General features: G+C 43.5%; 1 protein-coding gene and 1 long non-coding RNA gene across 3 annotated transcripts in view; one reads left to right on the top strand and one right to left on the bottom strand.

The window, feature by feature from the left end:
* LOC116987392 overlaps positions 1 to 19,754 on the bottom strand; it is a 65,469-nt gene that overhangs the window by 1,239 nt on the left and 44,476 nt on the right. The gene's annotated exons all lie outside the window — the stretch shown is intronic.
* LOC116987390 (beta-crystallin B3-like) lies at positions 1,252 to 8,869 on the top strand. Its single transcript, XM_033043389.1, has 6 exons — positions 1,252 to 1,474; positions 2,157 to 2,239; positions 4,474 to 4,592; positions 5,379 to 5,511; positions 6,808 to 6,950; positions 8,542 to 8,869. The coding sequence occupies exons 2-6, from the start codon at positions 2,165 to 2,167 to the stop codon at positions 8,717 to 8,719; spliced, it is 648 nt and encodes a 215-aa protein (XP_032899280.1). The 5' UTR covers positions 1,252 to 1,474; positions 2,157 to 2,164; the 3' UTR covers positions 8,720 to 8,869.

Here is a 19,754-nt window from a genome sequence, read left to right as displayed (position 1 = left end):
GACTGAGCATCGACTGTTTTATATTTAAGAACATATATATATATTATGAATGCAAGAGACTTGATTAGGGTGGGGAACAGATACGGAACATAATCCGCTGTCTCCTGTGATTTGACCTGGAATGGTGTCATCTCATGATCATGAGATAATTATCCTGACACAAAGAGACACACCCATTTTTAATATGCTCACAAGAATGGCCTTACCTTTCAGCATCCAATTGTTTCCTAATTACTTCCAGAGATTCTCCACCTCTCATCCTATCATCGCTTTGCTTGGTTTAGGTAAATTCCTATTCATCTTCTCTTTTAGCTTTCTGATGTCTCCTTGTCTGCTTCTGCTTTTCCCTGATTTCCAATCTCACCGTGTTCTCTCAGTCTCTCTCCCTATAATCATTGTCCAGCCCTTTAACTCTCACAGATCACTGCTCTATTCCAATGCTGACTGTGACCACTCTGCCGCTGTTTCCTCTCCTGATTGGCAGCAGAGCCTTCATTGCCCACATTCTAAGCTCTGTAATCCCCACCTCGAGAGTTCTCATCTTTCAATCGTCTCCTTTAAGATTCCCTTTAAAATTAAATAATTTGACCAAGCTTTGCCATTCGTTCTAATATTTCCTTCCGTGGCTTGCTATCAATTATGTTTTAATCTTATGAAAAATGCCAGGGGTCTTAACATTAGAAGTGTTATAAAAATGCTAATTTAATTTGTGTTTATAATTAAATTAGGGGAGGTGGCACGTTTAATTTCTACCCCTTTTTGATCTACATGTTGACATAACTTGTCCAGAAAGTACCGGTTCTTTTTACCTGCAAGCCAATATTTTGAAGTGCCCATTCACACACAATGGCGTTTCCCCAGAGCTGGTCAGGGTGCCTTCTCAACCACCTGGCCACGTTTCTCATCTCCCTGGGGTTGTCTCTGAACTCCAGCCCGGGGGGGGGCGAATATCTGCTGCAGTCTCCGGCTGTGTACAGACACCTCTCCGGTGCCCAGCTCCCTGACACATGCATGCATGGCCAATCACCCACAACAGCCTCCCCGCTCTCGGCTCGCGTTTATCCCCATTGCATTGTTACCAGTTGGATTCTCTCTGATATTTTGAATCGATTATCCCCTCATTAAGTCTGTCACGGAGCATTAATGAAAGCGGCCGCTGCGTCCAAATGAAAGTGTCGATGGCAGCAGTCTGGGGCACTGTTGGCTTCTGGCACACACACGGCGGTGCTGGTTTAAAACTGCTGATGAGGGTCTGCGTTTCTAATCTGTGCAAATCACCAGGCGGGTTGGAGATCGGCGGGGCCGGAGTTTGAGGTCTTCCTCTGTGCGCTGAACAATCAGATCCGATGATGTTGGCTGGATTCCGCTGCGGGGAATTGGAATCCGCTATCGCTCCGGGTGCTTAAATAGGCGGCGGGCGAGCAGCAGCGAGCAATCCCTCGGCGGAGGAGACGGTCCCAGCTCGGTCCCCACGGTACGGGCAGCCGTTCTCCGCCTCGCCGGCCGCTCGCTCGCTCTGTGAAACCTCCTCGCCCGCGGTATCCACCATTCACAACCTCGCTGAGCAAAATTACATTTTATACTGCAATAGAAAGGAAATGTCACAGATAGTCACAAAGTGCTGTAGTAACTCAGCGGGCCAGGCAGCATCTCTGGAGAACATGGAAAGGTGTTAGTTAAATTGGCTTACAACTGTATTTGGCTACTTCAGAATTTAATTGGTTCCATTCTCATTATTACAACGATTTTTTGGTGAAGTTCCAGTTGAAGATTTTTAGCTAGGACCAGATGAATAATCCAAAACTCAGCCCATTCGACCCTTCACCTCAGTAGCTATCCCCTGCTCGCTCCCAGTAATTCGGGGTGCCATCATTCGCATCTTATTTTGATACATTTCTCCCCGAGTGTTGCAGATTAAATGCCCACTCCTGCCGCTATCCCTGAGGCAGTGAGCTGCCCATTTTGCTAGCTTGGGGGGGGGGGGGGGGGGCAACAGAAAGGTCCTGCCCTCTCAGTCTGGGTATGGGGTGACGGGCCGAAGCGAAGCGACATCTCCTGATGCTTGTGTGAGACCAACCCCAGCGGGAGCTGTGATCCGCTGCCTCGTATAACGACGGGGAGCTGCCCACTTGTAACTGGTGTCATTGCATTTTAAGGTGATCAGATGGCGGAGCTACAGAGCGAACCGGAGCAGCAAGCGACCGGGAAAAGCAAGGGTGCACCCGACGCTAATTACAAGGTACCCAACATTGATCTTATAGCAGGTTTACTAACCCCCTTGTTTTATTCCTATTGCAGCTTTTGCACTATTGTCCTGCTTTTTTGTTGTTGCATTGTCTTCTTTCTGTTTAGAAATGTTACGTGTAGGTTATGTACTTCTGAGTATGTGTCTGTGACGTTGCTGCAAACAAGATTTCCATTGCACCTGTACCTCACCGTCCTCGTGCACATGACAATAAAACCAACTCAACTTCACTGTTGGGCACTAAAAATGTTTACTCAGATGCTAAGTTTCACTGCTTGAAATTAGAACTGTTTTTGAAAATGTCAAATGTAAAGGTAAATTTTAAAACATTTCTCAACCCTTAGCCCAATCTTTCAACGCATATCTTCTCTTTTGATGTCTGATCTGACGTCAAATGAACGCATTCTGAGGTACATTCCTATTAATTGCATTGCCTCCAATTTGATTGGTTGACCAACAGTGGGTGATCCTGTACACTAACCTTAACTGTACAGATATTCTCATTGTCATGTTTACAGATTGCAATTTTAGAAAGCTTATAGACTAGTTAGTGTATTGTTATATTGTCACATGTACTGAGATAGTGACACACTTTTATTCGCATGCTATCCAGTCAAATCATATCATACATCAAGGTCGTGCAAGAGAGTAGAAGCAGATGCAGTATATAGTGAATATATATAGGTACATAGGCTGTATATAGAAACAGAAAGTGCAGCTAAAAAAATCCAAGGTCGGTAAAATTAGATAGATTGGGAAAACATCCTTAGTATATGAGAGGGCCATCCAAGTCTGGTGGTATGTACTGTCATGCTTTTATGGTTCTGACATAATGCTGTCCCATATCACAGGATGAGGAGGTGGCCAAGTGCCAATGTAAATAAATGGTTGCGAGTCATTTGTTGCCTTGCTCCATCTCTGCATTCAGTAAGATCGTATCTCCAGTCTATGTCCTCATCCAATCCCCTTGTTTCCCAATTTATACAAAAACCTATCCATATTTCTTCAGTAATCTCAACCTCCAAGCTTCCACAATCCGGAGAATAATGAATTTTGGTTTCCATCCCATCAATTCCATGGTTTCGTTAAGCTCTTTAACATTTAAAAAAAAAATCTGATTAATTCCATGAAACCACTCCCTCTTGTCCCTTAACAGCTTTGGTCAACAAATATCTGCGAGTCTCCGTTACAATTAACATTGACTTTATGTTTACTTACAGAGGATATCTGGCAATATCCCTTTGCAATTTAATGCTTTCGTCTAAACTGCTTATAAAGTCACATCTCTGTGTTATCAGAAAACCTGAAGTAATATCTTTCTGTTGTTATAAATATGATGAATATTTGCAGCCCCAAACCAGATCATTAGAGACACTAAGTCAAAAGCAGCCGAATTGAAAACCTGGTCATTATCCTAACATGCTCAACTAAATGACCATGTGCATGGTCCCTTCAAAATGCTGAATTAGAATGGGAGGAGAAGATGTGTTTGGTGGTCAAGACATTGAGGAAATTGTAAAGGAGAATCCATTGAATGAGGAGGCTGGTAAGGTAGAAGGCAAGGGCTTCTACCCTATCTATGCAATGGCTGGAAAGAGAGGGGGTGAGAACAGAGGGGAGGGAAGTATGAGATAGTTGAGGGCTCTGTCAACGGTAATAAGAGGGGATGCCAAGGTTAAAGCAAAACAAAGACAACTCTGGCACCTGTGTGGAAAGTGTTATTGCCAGATGAAGGAACTGGGAGAGATGAGAAAGAGATGGAGGAACTGGGAGAGATGAGAAAGAGATGGAGGAACTGGGAGAGATGAGAAAGAGATGAGAGATGACAAAGCCTGCGGACTTGTAATGAATGCTGGTCACCAACCTGTCACCCAAGGGCAAGAAATCCAGATAGGGAAGGCAAGAGTCAGAGATGGACTGTGTGAATTGAGAGCAGGATGGATGAAAAATATCGGCAACAGTATTAAATATTTGTGGTTTCTGCATGAGTGAGGGAAGTGGCACCAATGCAGTAATTAACGTAGTGGAAAACATGGGCGCTGAGTAAAGCTGAAACAAAGACTATTCTTCACATCCAGCATTCCATGCGTCAGTCAATTCCTCATTTTCATTTACAATCACCCTTGATACCCCAGCTAAACCTATGCAAGACTTACAGGCTAGGTAAGAAAATCCAGGCTATTACCCAATAAGTTTCATTAATCTATTTTGCATTAATATTTCTCAAGCTCACAATTTATGAGCTTGAAAATTTCCAGGGACGCAAGTCGGAGCTTACAGGAGAATGTATGAACTTGGCAGATAAAGGATTTGAAAAAGTTGGATCAATTCATGTGGAAAGTGGTCCGTAAGTAAAACCATTTATATAGATGTGTAAAGACTAGAGATAACCCATGATTAGGTTGAAGAGATGTAAGAAGCAGCTCATGGCTTTGAAGGTTAAAAATATTTGTTTTTGGTCAAGCATTCTTCATGTTATGATTTCTGCTTTTAGATTTTTCTTAATTCGTTCAATTTGAAGTAACTATTAATCTTGTAACTAAATTAACAAGGTTTGCTTTCTGAACCTAGCAAGGATGGAATAGCTCTTTGCCAAATTCTTAAACTAAAAAGAGTTGGAGAGATTGCACAATGGTCATGCAGTAGGCAGATCACGGGGGTTTGTGATGATGTAATGGTGCTTCAGGGAATCAGATTCTGCAACTGAGTTAATTAGGAAAGTCCCATGCTCAAAGTTAACCACATTTTTTTTTATTAGTGATTTGTGTTGTAAGGTATATTTCTTCTAATTGTCAAATGTATACTGCTTGATTATAGTATCTTCCTTAATGACCTTAGTCAATGAATTTGCTTGGTTCAAAAGGCTGGCTGGGTTTGTCAATGACCCTCCGGCAAAGCTTAGCAGTTGCAAGACATGAGCAAAACTTTCTTCAAAGTTAGTTATGGCCCGTGTTTATTAAACACACAACTTCTGTTTGATAAAGGTGTTATAGCTTGGTTGCTGAAACAACAGATGGAGGTTTACCTATAAGATCTTCTCAATAAAACTGTATCTACTCGGGTTAAGGTGTGAATGTCTATTATCTTGAGTTATGTCGTGTTGTGATTAGCCATTATTGGTTTTTGTTCTCAGATGGGTAGGTTTTGAACGACAGAAGTTCGGTGGCGAGCAGTTTGTTTTGGAGAAGGGAGAATATCCACGATGGGATACCTGGTCCAACAGCCACAGTAGTGACAGGTTGCTGTCACTTCGACCACTCCATGTCGTGAGTACCTTATTTATTTCTCATGTATCCACATCTGAGAGAGAAGTAGTTACCAGACAAAGGAAGAGAAAATTGTTGAGCAAGAACAAACCACATAATGAGGAACACAAGCCATAGAAGTGCAAAATGGAGCTCAGTCGGTGAGAAATGCAGTCACAGAATACAGTGAGAGACGGACACAGTGAGTAAGCAAATACAGAGTCAGAGAAAGAGAGAACTAATAATATGGCACATAGGCACCAACATTTTAGAAAGTTGAAGCTGAAAGAGTCTGTTGGGATAGTGAAATAAAGATCATGATGGGGAGAGACGTGTAATGTAAATAAAAATATATTCAGACAGTACAAGACTGGTCACACATGATTTAAAAAAAAGCTCAAGTGAATGCCCTATAAGACACACATTTAAATTATTTCTCTCTTACACACACACACACACACACACACACACACGACAATGCAATAATGCCTCGCTCACAGAGTATCCTGTTGCATCAGTGCATGACTAATAGAAAATAGCAATTTGTAACACATTCCGAATCGCAGGGCAAAATCTAAATGTACTGTGGATGATGGAGTGAATGTGCACAAACTAGGGTACAATTTCAAGAATGGTCAGTGCATACCAACAGATGCCCTAGTTCATGAACAAAAAGCTAATTTTCACTGATGTTTCTCTTTTTATGCAGAGGAAAACTGCCCAAATAATCCATTGCTCTTGTCCTCATCAGATCCTAATTGGGAGAAGGAACGTGTGTATTTAACGTATGGTGTATTTAAGCACCTCTATCCCACCCATAAATCTCTTTACATCGTAAACAAGCCTATTTCTGCAGAGCCACGGAAACAGGCCCTTTGGTCCACCTTATCCATGCTGACCAAATTGGCATACTGAGCTAATGTCATCAGCCCACATTTGGCCCATAGCCCTCTAAACCTTTCTTATCCATATATCTGCCTAAATGCCTTGTAACGGTCATAATGGTAACCGCTTCTATAGCTTCCTCTGGCAGCTCATTCCACATACAGACAACCATATATTTTGTTGTACTTGGGGCCATGCTGAAGAATTGTAGTGGAATTATTATTACCAGACTGCTCAACTCTGGCCCAGCTAATGATTGTAACTTTATTTCAGGAGTGGGCCTTGCACCATCCAGGCATGATTGGCTCCTGCAGTCAAACACCATGCAGTTTGGAACAGCATGTTAGAAAATTGAGAGCAACATCAATAACGTATTACAAGCCAGTTGACAACATTATGTTACTCCATGCTCTTTCTTTTACTTTCTTTTAGGATGGCGATGGGCACAAGATCAGCCTCTTTGAAAATGCTGGCTATCATGGAAGGAAAATGGAGATTGTAGAAGATGATGTTCCCAGCCTGTGGGCTCATGGATTCCAGAACAGGGTAGCCAGCATCAAAGCTGCCAATGGAACGTAAGGCGGCCTTGGTCCATTTAGAAATTTCCTTCCACATTCTCATTTATCTTATTGATACAGCACAGAGGTCAATTTGACAGTTTCTTGCTGCGTATCTCAAAAGAATGGTGTGTAGCCCACCGCTCTAAAATTACCCCTAACATTCCCACATCTGAATGCACAACTAGAAACATGCTCTAGAATTATAAATTATAATAGACAGCTAGAAATATGGAAAGGATGGTAACTTTGGAAACAAATAATATCCTGGATCAAACTAAACAACTATGGAAGAAGTGTTTAAAACAAAAGGTGAGGCATCGTTGGGTAACAAATGCGTCAGCGCCTCTCGCAATATTGCTCACAGTCCTGGATGAGACAATGAAATACACAAGGAGCATTGACTGTGTAGATCACAGAAAGTGTTGTTAGGAGGATGGATGGAAATCAATCAGTCAGGGTGGCTGACCTAGAGGAAAATCTGCTGGTGGCCCATTTGTTCCCCAGAATTTATTTTCAGTTGGTCCATTAACAGATCGTGTACAGTAGGCTTGCTAAATATGTAACATTATGTCCTGTGCCCACTGTTGCAATTATTGAGAAATAAAATAGATGTCCATCCCACTTTGTGTTCCTAAAGATGAATTTGGGGATGAACGAGTATTCCTGCAGTCCTCTAGTGATTGTTTTCTTGCAATACCCACCCATCTCCCAAGTCATAGTCTTACAGTGTAGAAACAGGCCCTTCGACCCAACATGCCCATCTACACTAGTCCTAGCTGCCTGCATTTGGCCCATATCCATCTAAACCTGTCTACCCATGTACCTGTCCAAATGTTCCTTAAATGTTGCAATAGTACCTGCCTCAACTACCTCCTCCGGCAACCCGTTTCCATAAACCTACCACCCTTCGCGTGAAAAAGTTGCCCCTCAGGTTCCTATTAAATCTTTCACCCCTCACCTTAAACCTATGTCCTCTGGTTCTCGATTCCCATATTCTGGGAAAGAGACCCGATCTATTCCTCTCCAGGAATCCAGGAATTACGCCTCCACCTTTGCGCAGTGCTGCGAGCAGGCCAAGAGCATTTGCACAACGTTTTATTGGTTGCAGAATTATTGGTGTTGGGAAAATAACTGCGAAACTATCCATTGGAAACTCACTTCCATCGGCCCTTGCCTGTGGTCTGATTATGTACAGATGTGGCCACATGTGCTCTTGAACAATCTTAATCTGCAGATTGCACATTTGACATTCACAGCTCACTAAATAAAACATTAACAAAAAAAACATATTAATTTGCACTTTCTAAATACCACACTAGGTGGCTGTCCATTCAATGCCCAATCTGCAATTGTCTGCCAAAGTCAGCGGAGGAAATGAAAACCAGCTTGAGAAAAGTACACATGGATTGTAGATATAGATTTTTTCAAAAATCTTAGTGATGTTTTTAACTGCTTCCAACCAGAAAAGGTGGATGGGTGCCGACAGGGGGTCTTGAATGAGATATCACAGGATCTCATGTAGTAATTATAATGGGTGTTTATAATGAATGTTATCCCAAATATTCAGAAAAAGGTAGAATAAATATTGTGTTCTCTGATCCGACAGGTGGGTTGGGTACCAGTACCCAGGTTACAGAGGGCAGCAGTACATCTTTGAAAAGGCAGACTACAAGCATTGGAATGAATGGGATTCTAACCAGCCGCTGATTCAATCCATCCGTCGCATCAGAGATATGCAGTGGCACAAACGGGGCTGCTTCCAGGTCACACCCCCAAGCAGCTGAAGGAGACATGAACAGGATCTGAGGCAGGAGGTCAAGGCAAGGATTCATGCAAAGAGGAGGAGGATGAAATAGAATAGGATCCTACCTGCAAGCATGCTGTCTTTCAATCCTGGAAAAATAATATGACTGAAAATAAAATGGTGACTGACAGGAATCGTTTCATGCATATTTCTTTTCCTCTTTAATAAAAAAAGTAAAAGTTAACTAACCTTTGACTAGAAAGGTGAAAATATTAGCCAAATTCCTGCTCTGATCACTATCCTTTGAACCTGACTATGAAGTCTATGTATGTGGTCAGGCTGGTAATAATTCTCTTTTAAAATGGGTCACAGATCAAGACCTCTATTACATAGAAATTAGAAACATAGAAATTAGGTGCAGGAGTAGGCCATTCGGCCCTTCGAGCCTGCACCGCCATTCAATATGATCATGGCTGATCATCCAACTCAGTATCCCGTACCTGCCTTCTCTCCATACCCTCTGATCCCCTTAGCCACAAGGGCCACATCTAACTCCCTCTTAAATATAGCCAATGAACTGGCCTCGACTACCCTCTGTGGCAGAGAGTTCCAGAGATTCACCACTCTCTGTGTGAAAAAAGTTCTTCTCATCTCGGTTTTAAAGGATTTCCCCCTTATCCTTAAGCTGTGACCCCTTGACCTGGACTTCCCCAACATCGGGAGCAATCTTCCTGCATCTAGCCTGTCCAACCCCTTAAGAATTTTGTAAGTTTCTATAAGATCCCCTCTCAATCTCCTAAATTCTAGAGAGTATAAACCAAGTCTATCCAGTCTTTCTTCATAAGACAGTCCTGACATCCCAGGAATCAGTCTGGTGAACCTTCTCTGCACTCCCTCTATGGCAATAATGTCCTTCCTCAGATTTGGAGACCAAAACTGTACGCAATACTCCAGGTGTGGTCTCACCAAGACCCTGTACAACTGCAGTAGAACCTCCCTGCTCTCATACTCAAATCCTTTTGCTATGAAAGCTAACATACCATTCGCTTTCTTCACTGCCTGCTGCACCTGCATGCCTACTTTCAATGACTGGTGTACCATGACACCCAGGTCTCGCTGCATCTCCCCTTTTCCTAGTCGGCCACCATTTAGATAATAGTCTGCTTTCCTGTTTTTGCCACCAAAATGGATAACCTCACATTTATCCACATTATACTGCATCTGCCAAACATTTGCCCACTCACCCAGCCTATCCAAGTCACCTTGCAGTCTCCTAGCATCCTCCTCATAGCTAACACTGCCCCCCAGCTTAGTGTCATCCGCAAACTTGGAGATATTGCCTTCAATTCCCTCATCCAGATCATTAATATATATTGTAAATAGCTGGGGTCCCAGCACTGAGCCTTGCGGTACCCCACTAGTCACTGCCTGCCATTGTGAAAAGGACCCGTTTACACCTACTCTTTGCTTCCTGTTTGCCAGCCAGTTCTCTATCCACATCAATACTGAACCCCCAATGCCGTGTGCTTTAAGTTTGTATACTAATCTCTTATGTGGGACCTTGTCGAAAGCCTTCTGGAAGTCCAGATACACCACATCCACTGGTTCTCCCCTATCCACGCTACTAGTTACATCCTCGAAAAATTCTATAAGATTCGTCAGACATGATTTACCTTTTGTAAATCCATGCTGCCTTTGTCCAATGATTTCACCACTTTCCAAATGTGCTGCTATCCCATCTTTAATAACTGACTCTAGCAGTTTCCCCACTACCGATGTTAGACTAACTGGTCTGTAATTCCCCGTTTTCTCTCTCCCTCCCTTCTTAAAAAGAGGGGTTACGTTTGCTACCCGCCAATCCTCAGGAACTACTCCAGAATCTAAAGAGTTTTGAAAGATTATTACTAATGCATCCACTATTTCTGGAGCTACTTCCTTAAGTACTCTGGGATGCAGCCTATCTGGCCCTGGGGATTTATCGGCCTTTAATCCATTCAATTTACCCAACACCACTTCCCGGCTAACCTGGATTTCACTCAATTCCTCCAACTCCTTTGACTCGCGGTCCCCTGCTATTTCTGGCAGATTATTTATGTCTTCCTTAGTGAAGACGGAACCAAAGTAGTTATTCAATTGGTCCGCCATATCCTTGTTCCCCATGATCAACTCACCTGTTTCTGACTGCAAGGGACCTACATTTGTTTTAACTAATCTCTTTCTTTTCACATATCTATAAAAACTTTTGCAGTCAGTTTTTATGTTCCCTGCCAGTTTTCTTTCATAATCTATTTTTCCTTTCCTAATTAAGCCCTTTGTCCTCCTCTGCTGGTCTCTGAATTTCTCCCAGTCCTCCGGTATGCTGCTTTTTCTGGCTAATTTGTACGCATCATCCTTCGCTTTGATACTATCCCTGATTTCCCTTGTTATCCACGGATGCACTACCTTCCCTGATTTATTCTTTTGTCAAACTGGGATGAACAATTTTTGTAGTTCATCCATGCAGTCTTTAAATGTCTTCCATTGCATATCCACCGTCAACCCTTTTAGAATTAATTGCCAGTCAATCTTGGCCAATTCACGTCTCATACCCTCAAAGTTACCTTTCTTTAAGTTCAGAACCATTGTTTCTGAATTAACAATGTCACTCTCCATCCTAATGAAGAACTCAACCATATTATGGTCACTCTTGCCCAAGGGGGCACGTACAACAAGACTGCTAACTAACCCTTCCTCATTACTCAATACCCAGTCTAAAATAGCCTGCTCTCTCGTTGGTTCCTCTACATGTTGATTTAGATAACTATCCCGCATACATTCCAAGAAATCCTCTTCCTCAGCACCCCTGCCAATTTGATTCACCCAATCTATATGTAGATTGAAGTCACCCATTATAACGGTTTTGCCTTTGTCGCACGCATTTCTAATTTCCTGTTTGATACCATCTCCAACTTCACTACTATTGTTAGGTGGCCTGTACACAACACCCACCAGCGTTTTCTGCCCCTTAGTGTTTCGCAGCTCTACCCATACCGATTCCACATCCTCCAAACTAATGTCCTTCCTTTCCATTGTGTTAATCTCCTCTCTAATCAGCAACGCTACCCCACCTCCCTTTTCCTTTCTCTCTATCCCTCCTGAATATTGAATATCCCTGGATGTTCAGCTCCCAGCCTTGGTCACCCTGGAGCCATGTCTCCATGATCCCAACTATATCATAGTCATTAATAGCTATCTGCACATTCAACTCATCCACCTTATTACGAATGCTCCTTGCATTGAGACACAAAGCCTTCAGGCTTGTTTTTACAACACTCTTACCCCTTATACAATTATGTTGAAAAGTGGCCCTTTTTGATTTTTACCCTGGTTTTGTCTGCCTGCCACTTTTACTTTTCACCTTGCTACCTATTGCTTCTACCCTCATTTTACACCCCTCTGTCTCTACGCTCACACATTTAAGAAACCCTTTCTCTTTAACTCCATCCTCCACTATCCCATTCGACACCCCACCCCCCCTTATTCAGTTTAAAACCACCCGTGTAGCAGTGGCAAACCTGCCTGCCAGAATGCTGGTCCCACACCTGTTAAGATGCAATCCGTCCCTTTTGTACAGTTCCCCCTTACCCCAAAACAGATCCCAGTGATCTAAGAATCTAAATCTAAGAACTGGGAGCAAACCGGAGATAACAACCCTGGAGGTCCTGCTTTTCAGCATTTTTCCAAGCTCTCTAAAGTCACGCTGCAGAATATTCATCCCCTTCTTTCCGACATCGTTTGTGCCGACATGCACTACCACTTCCGGATGTTCACCTTCGCCCTTGAGGATTTTCTGCACTCTGTCCGTGACATCCTGGATCCTGGCACCAGGAAGGCAGCACACCATCCTCGCATCCCGTCTGTTGCCGCAGAAACCCCTGTCCGTACCTCTCACAATGGAGTCTCCCACTACAATGGTGTTGCCTGCCTTAGGCCTTTTTGGTTCTGGCTCAACAGCCCTATTCGCATCGCAAGCCAGTCCGCCGCTCAGTGTAAACACGTCTTCTGTCCCGACAGCTTCTAAGTGGGTTAAACCTGTTCACAAGAGGTACAACACCCGGGGACGTTGGCATTCCATGCTTCCCTCCCTTTCTCACTGTCTCCCACCTTCTCTCTTCCAGTACCTTAGGTGTAACAATCGTACTGTAGGACTTGTCGAGGAACGACTCAGTTTCTCGGACGAACCGGAGGTCATCCATTGTTGGGTTCTGGGTATTATTGCCTGTTGTTAGTCCTCGGGAAGCTAGCAGTGAGCTGTCATCTTGAACACTGCAGTTCATTTGAGCATTAAAGCAAGTGACACACTTCACAGGGCATTGAGTCAATCAAAAGGAGCCACATCAGAGGTGATCGTGTGGACAAGACATTCGAGGGCAGCCGAAGGGCAATATACTAGACCTCTTTTCATTGAGCTTTCAGTAGAGCAGATGCATAACTTCAACTCTATATTTTAATCGTCATGAAAAAAATTCCATTGGCACATTTTATGAACTGTAAGATTAGCCTTATAACTACAATAGAATCTCAAATGAAGGTACAACTTATTCCTAAACACCGTAAACACCTGGCTGTAAAGCAAGTGCCAAAGTCTTGAAAATCCCTTATTTCAAAAGACATTTGATAGCATGCAAATAGATTCACACTGAGTTTCACACTGATAAATGTGAGATAAACATATCTCATAATAGGGGGAAACAAATCCTCCCTTGACTGTGGACAATAAAATGTTCCAAAGAAAATACCTGACCTTGAACCCACAAAGTCCATAGTGCCGGAAGTGATCTGAATGAAATGAAAAGCCAACACAATGGTTTTGGTCATTTAACAATCTACATTTTATAACCACCAGCTGGTTGGACAAAGGCCAGAGATGAACAGACAGGTGCGAGACAAAATAATTGAAAAGTTACGAATTGTGAAGCTGGAGGAAGGAATGTAGGTGGAAGGGGAAGGGGAGAAATAGGTGGGAGTCCAGATGGACCATGGGGAGAAGAAAAATGGGGGGTGGGGAAAGGAAGGGGGAGGGTGGGGTGTATTGAGGTTATCTAAAATTGGAGAATTCAATGTTCATTGGAGTGGCGGAAATCCCAGGGGACACACATCCCTCCTCTGTTTTGAGAGGTGGGGAACGATCCACCCCCCCCCTAATTTTTTGTAATTTGGATTTTAAAACCCGGTGAAATCTCCGCTTTCCGCGAGACAGTAGGGGTGGGACTGATGATCGAGGGCGCCGATTGGACGAGAGACATCGGTCAGCAGGAAATAGGGGCGGGACATGATGATTCAGCGCGATGATTGGAGGAGGGAGGTGTCGGTCAGAGGCGGAAGTAGGGAGTGGGTGGGACTGAGGATAGAATGTGGTGATTGGAGGAGGGAGACGTGCCCAGGTCATAGGGTCACAATGGCAGCCCTGGACATAGACCTGTGCCTCATCCGCAGCCAGGACCGATCCCGGCCGGCTCTCCGGCGATGCAATCGCTGCCGAACCGCCCCGTCCCCACCCGAGTGCTCACCCTCCACCCCCCCCCCCACGCTAGGGGGTGGCCAGAGACGTCGGGAGTCAGACGGGAGCTGTGCCCCCAGGCCCACAACCAGCGCAGAGAAGCAGTGCTAAATCCAGCTCAACTCTGCCTGTCCCGCCGGGTTAACCTACAGCCCTGCCTGGACTTACGGGAAATATGGCCCAGGCTTACAACCAGTGTGGAGAAGCAGTGCTAGCTCCACGGCTCTGGACTGGTATTCCGTCAGTCCAGGCAGGGCTGTAGGTTAACCCAGCAAGACAGGCAGAGTTGAGCTGCATTTAGCGCTGGATTGAGCTGTAATTACCGTTCACAGGGCCCATGGCAGAAGCCTTCGATGCTTCCCCCCTCCCCTTTTGGGAACAAAGTGCTAGACTGGCCCGTAAAGCAAAACACACGGCGCTACAGACATGGCGCATAAAGGTAATACAGCACTGCCGGTTTGGGGCACAAAGGTTTAAACACGTCGGCTTAACGTGTGGAAATTTAAACAAAGAGCTGTCAGCTGCAGCGCTACGGGTTCTAAATATATCGCTACCGGCTACAGCGTTATGGGCTTTAACCTAGCGCTATGGCCACAGCACTATGGGTCACAGACAGTTCAGGAAAATTATCGTATAACATTCTACCCCTCGAACAATCTGGTTACCGTCACATCCGGCCCACAGGCTTTACCTCGTTACATCCGGCCCGGCTGTAGTAAAGTTCACATGTTCGTGATGCCAATCCGCACATACAACGCAGTAATATGGCCAACAAGATTGTCCCAATGGTCAGTCCCCAGTGCACCACTGTTGTCCCCAACCTTCAAACATCCCGAAAGGCCACCACCCTCCTGGGGGAATGTAGTCGTGGTACTATTCTCCGACCCTTCGAATCTTCCTCATGGCTTCCTGGATGTTGTCAGTGAGGTCGATGATGTTCTCTTTTACCCCACTCAGGATCAAACCACTCACCGAGTCTGTATGACCACGCATGGCATAAATTAACTTGTTTTGTCAGAAGTCCCAAACCTTAATGTCATCATTAATACCACCAGAGATCATCTTATCGCTTGTGTCATTAAACGTTGCTGCCAGTACTTGGTACGTGTTTCAGGATTATAGCCTTCTTCCGAATGCCCATAGTTACACTGTTTCGTCGTTGCTTCCTGTACAGACCAACTGTGTTCCCATCGGGCTGGTGCTATAAGGCAGGAAGTTCCAGGATTTTGATTCAGTTTCAAAAACGGTGACAGTTTATACCAGTTTCTAATTCTGGTTGAAAGGACATTTTCAGATTTGGCAACCTTGGCTCCGACTTCCCTTTTCTTTCTATATGGGAAAGGTCACAAGTTTGAGGAAGTCCTGTCAAGGAAGCCTTGACAAATTGCTGCAGTGCAACACGACTAGTGAAGGAAGTAAATATGATGGATGAAGGCAGCAGGGGAAGGGCAGTGAGCCTGTGGGTCAATAGACAATAGGTGCAGGAGTAGGCCATTCGCAACCTTCGAGCCAGCACTGCCATTCAGTGTGATCATAGCTGATCATCCAGTACACCATTCCTGCCTTCTCCCCATATCCCCTGACTCCGCTTTCTTTAAGAGCTCTATCTAACTCTCTCTTGAAAGCATCCAGAGAATTGGCCTCCACTGCCTTCTGAAGCAGGGAATTCCACAGATTCACAACCCTCTGTGTGAAAAAGTTTTTTCTCATCTCCGTTCTAAATGGCTTACCCCTTATTCTTAATCTGTAGCCCCTGGTTCTGGACTCCCCCAACATCGGGACCATGTTTCCTGCCTCTAGCGTGTCCAAACCCTTAATAATCTTACATGTTTCAATATGATATTCCAGAGTATACAAGCCCATTCTTTCAACATATGACCGTCCCGCCATCCTGGGACTCAGCGGTCAAGGTGAGGGGGGGAGGGCAGGAAAATGGCATGAAAAACATAAAAACACTGATAAATAAGAAATATTGTTGTGTAACATAAAAACATAGAAACATAGAAAATAGGTGCAGGGGGAGGCCATTCGGCCCTTCGAGCCATCTTGGCCCTTCATTGTGATCATGGCTGATCGTCCCCTATCAATAACCCGTGCCTGCCTTGTCCCCATATCCCTTGACTCCACTAGCCCCTAGAGCTCTATCTAACTCTCTCTTAAATCCATCCAGTGACTTGGCCTCCAATGCCCTCTGTGGCAGGGAATTCCATAAATTCACAACTCTCTGGGTGAAAACGTTTTTTCTCACCTCAGTCTTAAATGACCTCCCCTTTATTCTAAGACTGGGGCCCCTGGTTCTGGTCTCGCCCAACATTGGGAACATTTTTCCTGCATCCAGCTTGTCCAGTCCTTTTATAATTTTATATGTTTCTATAAGATCCCCCTCATCCTTCTAAACTCCAATGAATACAAGCCTAGTCTTTTTAATCTTTCCTCATATGACAGTCCCGCCATTCCAAGGATCAATCTCGTGAACCTACGCTGCACTGCTTCAATCACAAGGATGTCCTTCCTCAAATTAGGAGACCAAAACTGTACACAATACTCCAGATGTGGTCTCACCAGAGCCCTATACAACTGCAGAAGAACCTCTTTACTCCTATACTGAAATCCTCTTGTTGTGTAGAGGGATGAGATCGGATGACATTTGATGTATGGTATGTTCGAATGCAGGTATAGCAGTGGCAAAGGGAATGGCATGTTAACATTTATTGCAAGGGATAAATAAGGCAAAAGCAAGTGGGGCTAGCAGAGATTCAAGGCCAATGCATTGTCTGTCTTCTCACCTTATGGAGGATATATTTGCCTTGGGAGGCAATGCATCATAGATTTAATAGACTGTCTTGGATTGGCCGAAGAGGAGATACTCAGTCAGATGGACCTACACGGTTTGGAGGCATGCATGAAAGGTATTCTCTGATGTGTGCATGATCCTGGCAAGGCCTGACATAGTAGGTGTAGGAGCTGGTGTCCTCAAATGGGTAGGATAATCCTAGAATTGGGGGTAAGAGGCGACATTTCTTTCAGTGGAGTATGGATGCTCAGTCACCAAGGATATTCAAGATAGAGACTGATGGATTTTTGGACAACCAGGGAACCATAGGATTTAGGAGTTGGTGGGGAATTGGATTTGAAATACAGGATCAACTGTTAGCATGTGTAAGAATTAACTGCAGATGCTGGTTTAAACCAAAGATAGACACAAAAAGCTAGAGTAACTCAGCGGACAGACTCAGTGTGAAGAAGGGTCACGACCCGAAACGTCAACCATTCCTTCTCTCCAGAGATGCTGTCTGTCACGCTGAGTTACTCCACCTTTTTGTGTCTATCAACTGTTAGCATGCTTGATAATGGCCTACTCCTGATTCTATTTCTTGTGTTCTTAAATATCATTCTCAACAAAGGAGAAAGAAATTGAAAGAAAAAAAATTGCCACTGCTATTATTATATATTATTTCTGGAAAATGTGTATTTGACATTAATATTGAATTGAACAGATGCACGGAGAGGAAACATTTTGGAAGAATATGGGTCAGGTTCAGGTAAATGAGACCAACCTAGATGGGGTATATTGGTCAGTATGGATGAGTTGGGCTGAAGAGTCCATTTCTGTGCTGTATGATTCTATGACTCCAATTACAGCAACAGACTAATTTTCATCGGTAACATTGCTCACCTAGGAGTATTTAAGTTCAATATCACCATGCCATACCATTACCATGCCACAACATTTAGCACATTTCTCTCTATCTATTAACTTTATTCCATTTTTTTCCAGAACTGCACTGGAGTTCTAGTTCTGATGGGGGAATCAGGAGTCTGGCTCAAAAATCACTGGAGTAGGGCTGTTGTGCGCTTTGTCTGTAAGGTCATGCTCATAGTTGTTGGCACAAATAGTGTTGATGCAAGCACTCTTCAAATCTCTCTGCTCTGAACCCAAACAATGCGGGCATCCAGTGAATGTGAAAGCTAATGAAATAATTCTCCACTCCTTGTATTCTGCAAAACAATGCACCCTGCACGTCATTAAAAGTTTTGCTTTATTTAGCATTAATCCCAATCCATCTATTCACAAGTCCACTCTGACTATTTAACAAATATTTTTGGCATGGTTCTATTTGAGTTCAGTATAAATTAGCAGGCAGACTGCTATTCGGCACAGACACGACTGGGTACTGGTAAGAGCGTTTACAACCCCAGACAATTCTAATTTTTTATAAAATAGCTGGAATCAAAATATTTTATTCAGGCAACTGGTGCTTCTTTCTTTTTCTACATCTGTCGATTTATATTATTTTCTGCTGAAGGCTATGCAAAGGGAAATTGCTATTTAGTAGAATGTGGTAAACTGTAAAGGGCAGTTTTGGAAATGTGCATGGGAATAGTGTGAGATACTTTGAATATGAATTTGTGGTTTGTTGTTAACTAGTTAATATTCTATAACCAATCATGAATTCCAAAAAAATTGTTTTTTTCCCCCTAACGTTATACATTTTCAGGATCATGGGGATTGCTAGCAAAGCTAGCATTTATTGCCCACTGCTGAATTCCCCTTGAGAATGTGGTGAGGCCTCTTATGCGTTTGCACCTTCCTCAGTGTATGCAGTCCTGCAGGACCACTGTCCCGCGGGGCAGGGTGGTGTAGAATTTACATCCAGCAACATCAAAGGGATGGAATTTCAGGATGCTAAGTGGTTCGGAGTACAACCTAACGTGCTGATATTCCCAGGTGTCTGAAGATCTGTCCTTGGAGGTGGAGGTTGCAGATTTGTGAAGTGCTTTACACATAGCCTATACACATAGCACATACACGTAGCTGCAATGCCTTGCGTAAATTGTATACACCACAGCCACTGTACGTTAAGTTTTAAGGGTATGAACGTTTTAATTGGTAATAGTCTACCCAATTAAGTCTGGTGTTGTGTCCTGAATGATATTAAGTTTCTTGAGTGTTGTTGAGACTGCATCCATCCAGACAAATGAAGAATAGTCAATTGCACTACCGAGTCATGTCGGAAATGGATCATTTATGGAGGGATCGCCAACCTCTGTCCTGCTCTTGTAGCCACAGTATCTGCACTATTTATTTGCCTACTTCAGCTGAAGTTCTATACTACGTAATGGAATTGGATTAATTGAGGATTGGCGAACAAAGCATTATCTTAATGGATTATTTCAATTATGAGATTTACTCTTTATCTACAAAGTTTAAAACAGCCATAGTGTTGTTAGACCAAACTTACAAAATGTAAAAAAAATTCTACATTTATAAAATTAACAGAAATTAATAGATACTACAAGAGTAACAAATGGACTGTTTCAGCAAAGAGCAGATACAATATAGTAAATTATAGCCTGGAATCCGTTGAGGTTCACATAAAGAATGATAGAGATTCATGTGATTTAAAGAAAAACAGAGAATGATAGAACATTGCAGAAAACTGCCCAACATATATTAAGAGAAATTGTGAAATTGTGAAAGAGAGACAGAGTGAGACAGAGAGAGAAATGTGTGATATTTATACGTGGTTCTGTT

The sequence above is a fragment of the Amblyraja radiata genome, chromosome 25, assembly GCF_010909765.2.
Source record: "Amblyraja radiata isolate CabotCenter1 chromosome 25, sAmbRad1.1.pri, whole genome shotgun sequence".
NCBI lineage: Eukaryota > Metazoa > Chordata > Chondrichthyes > Rajiformes > Rajidae > Amblyraja > Amblyraja radiata.
This window is presented reverse-complemented; position numbering and strand designations above follow the sequence as displayed.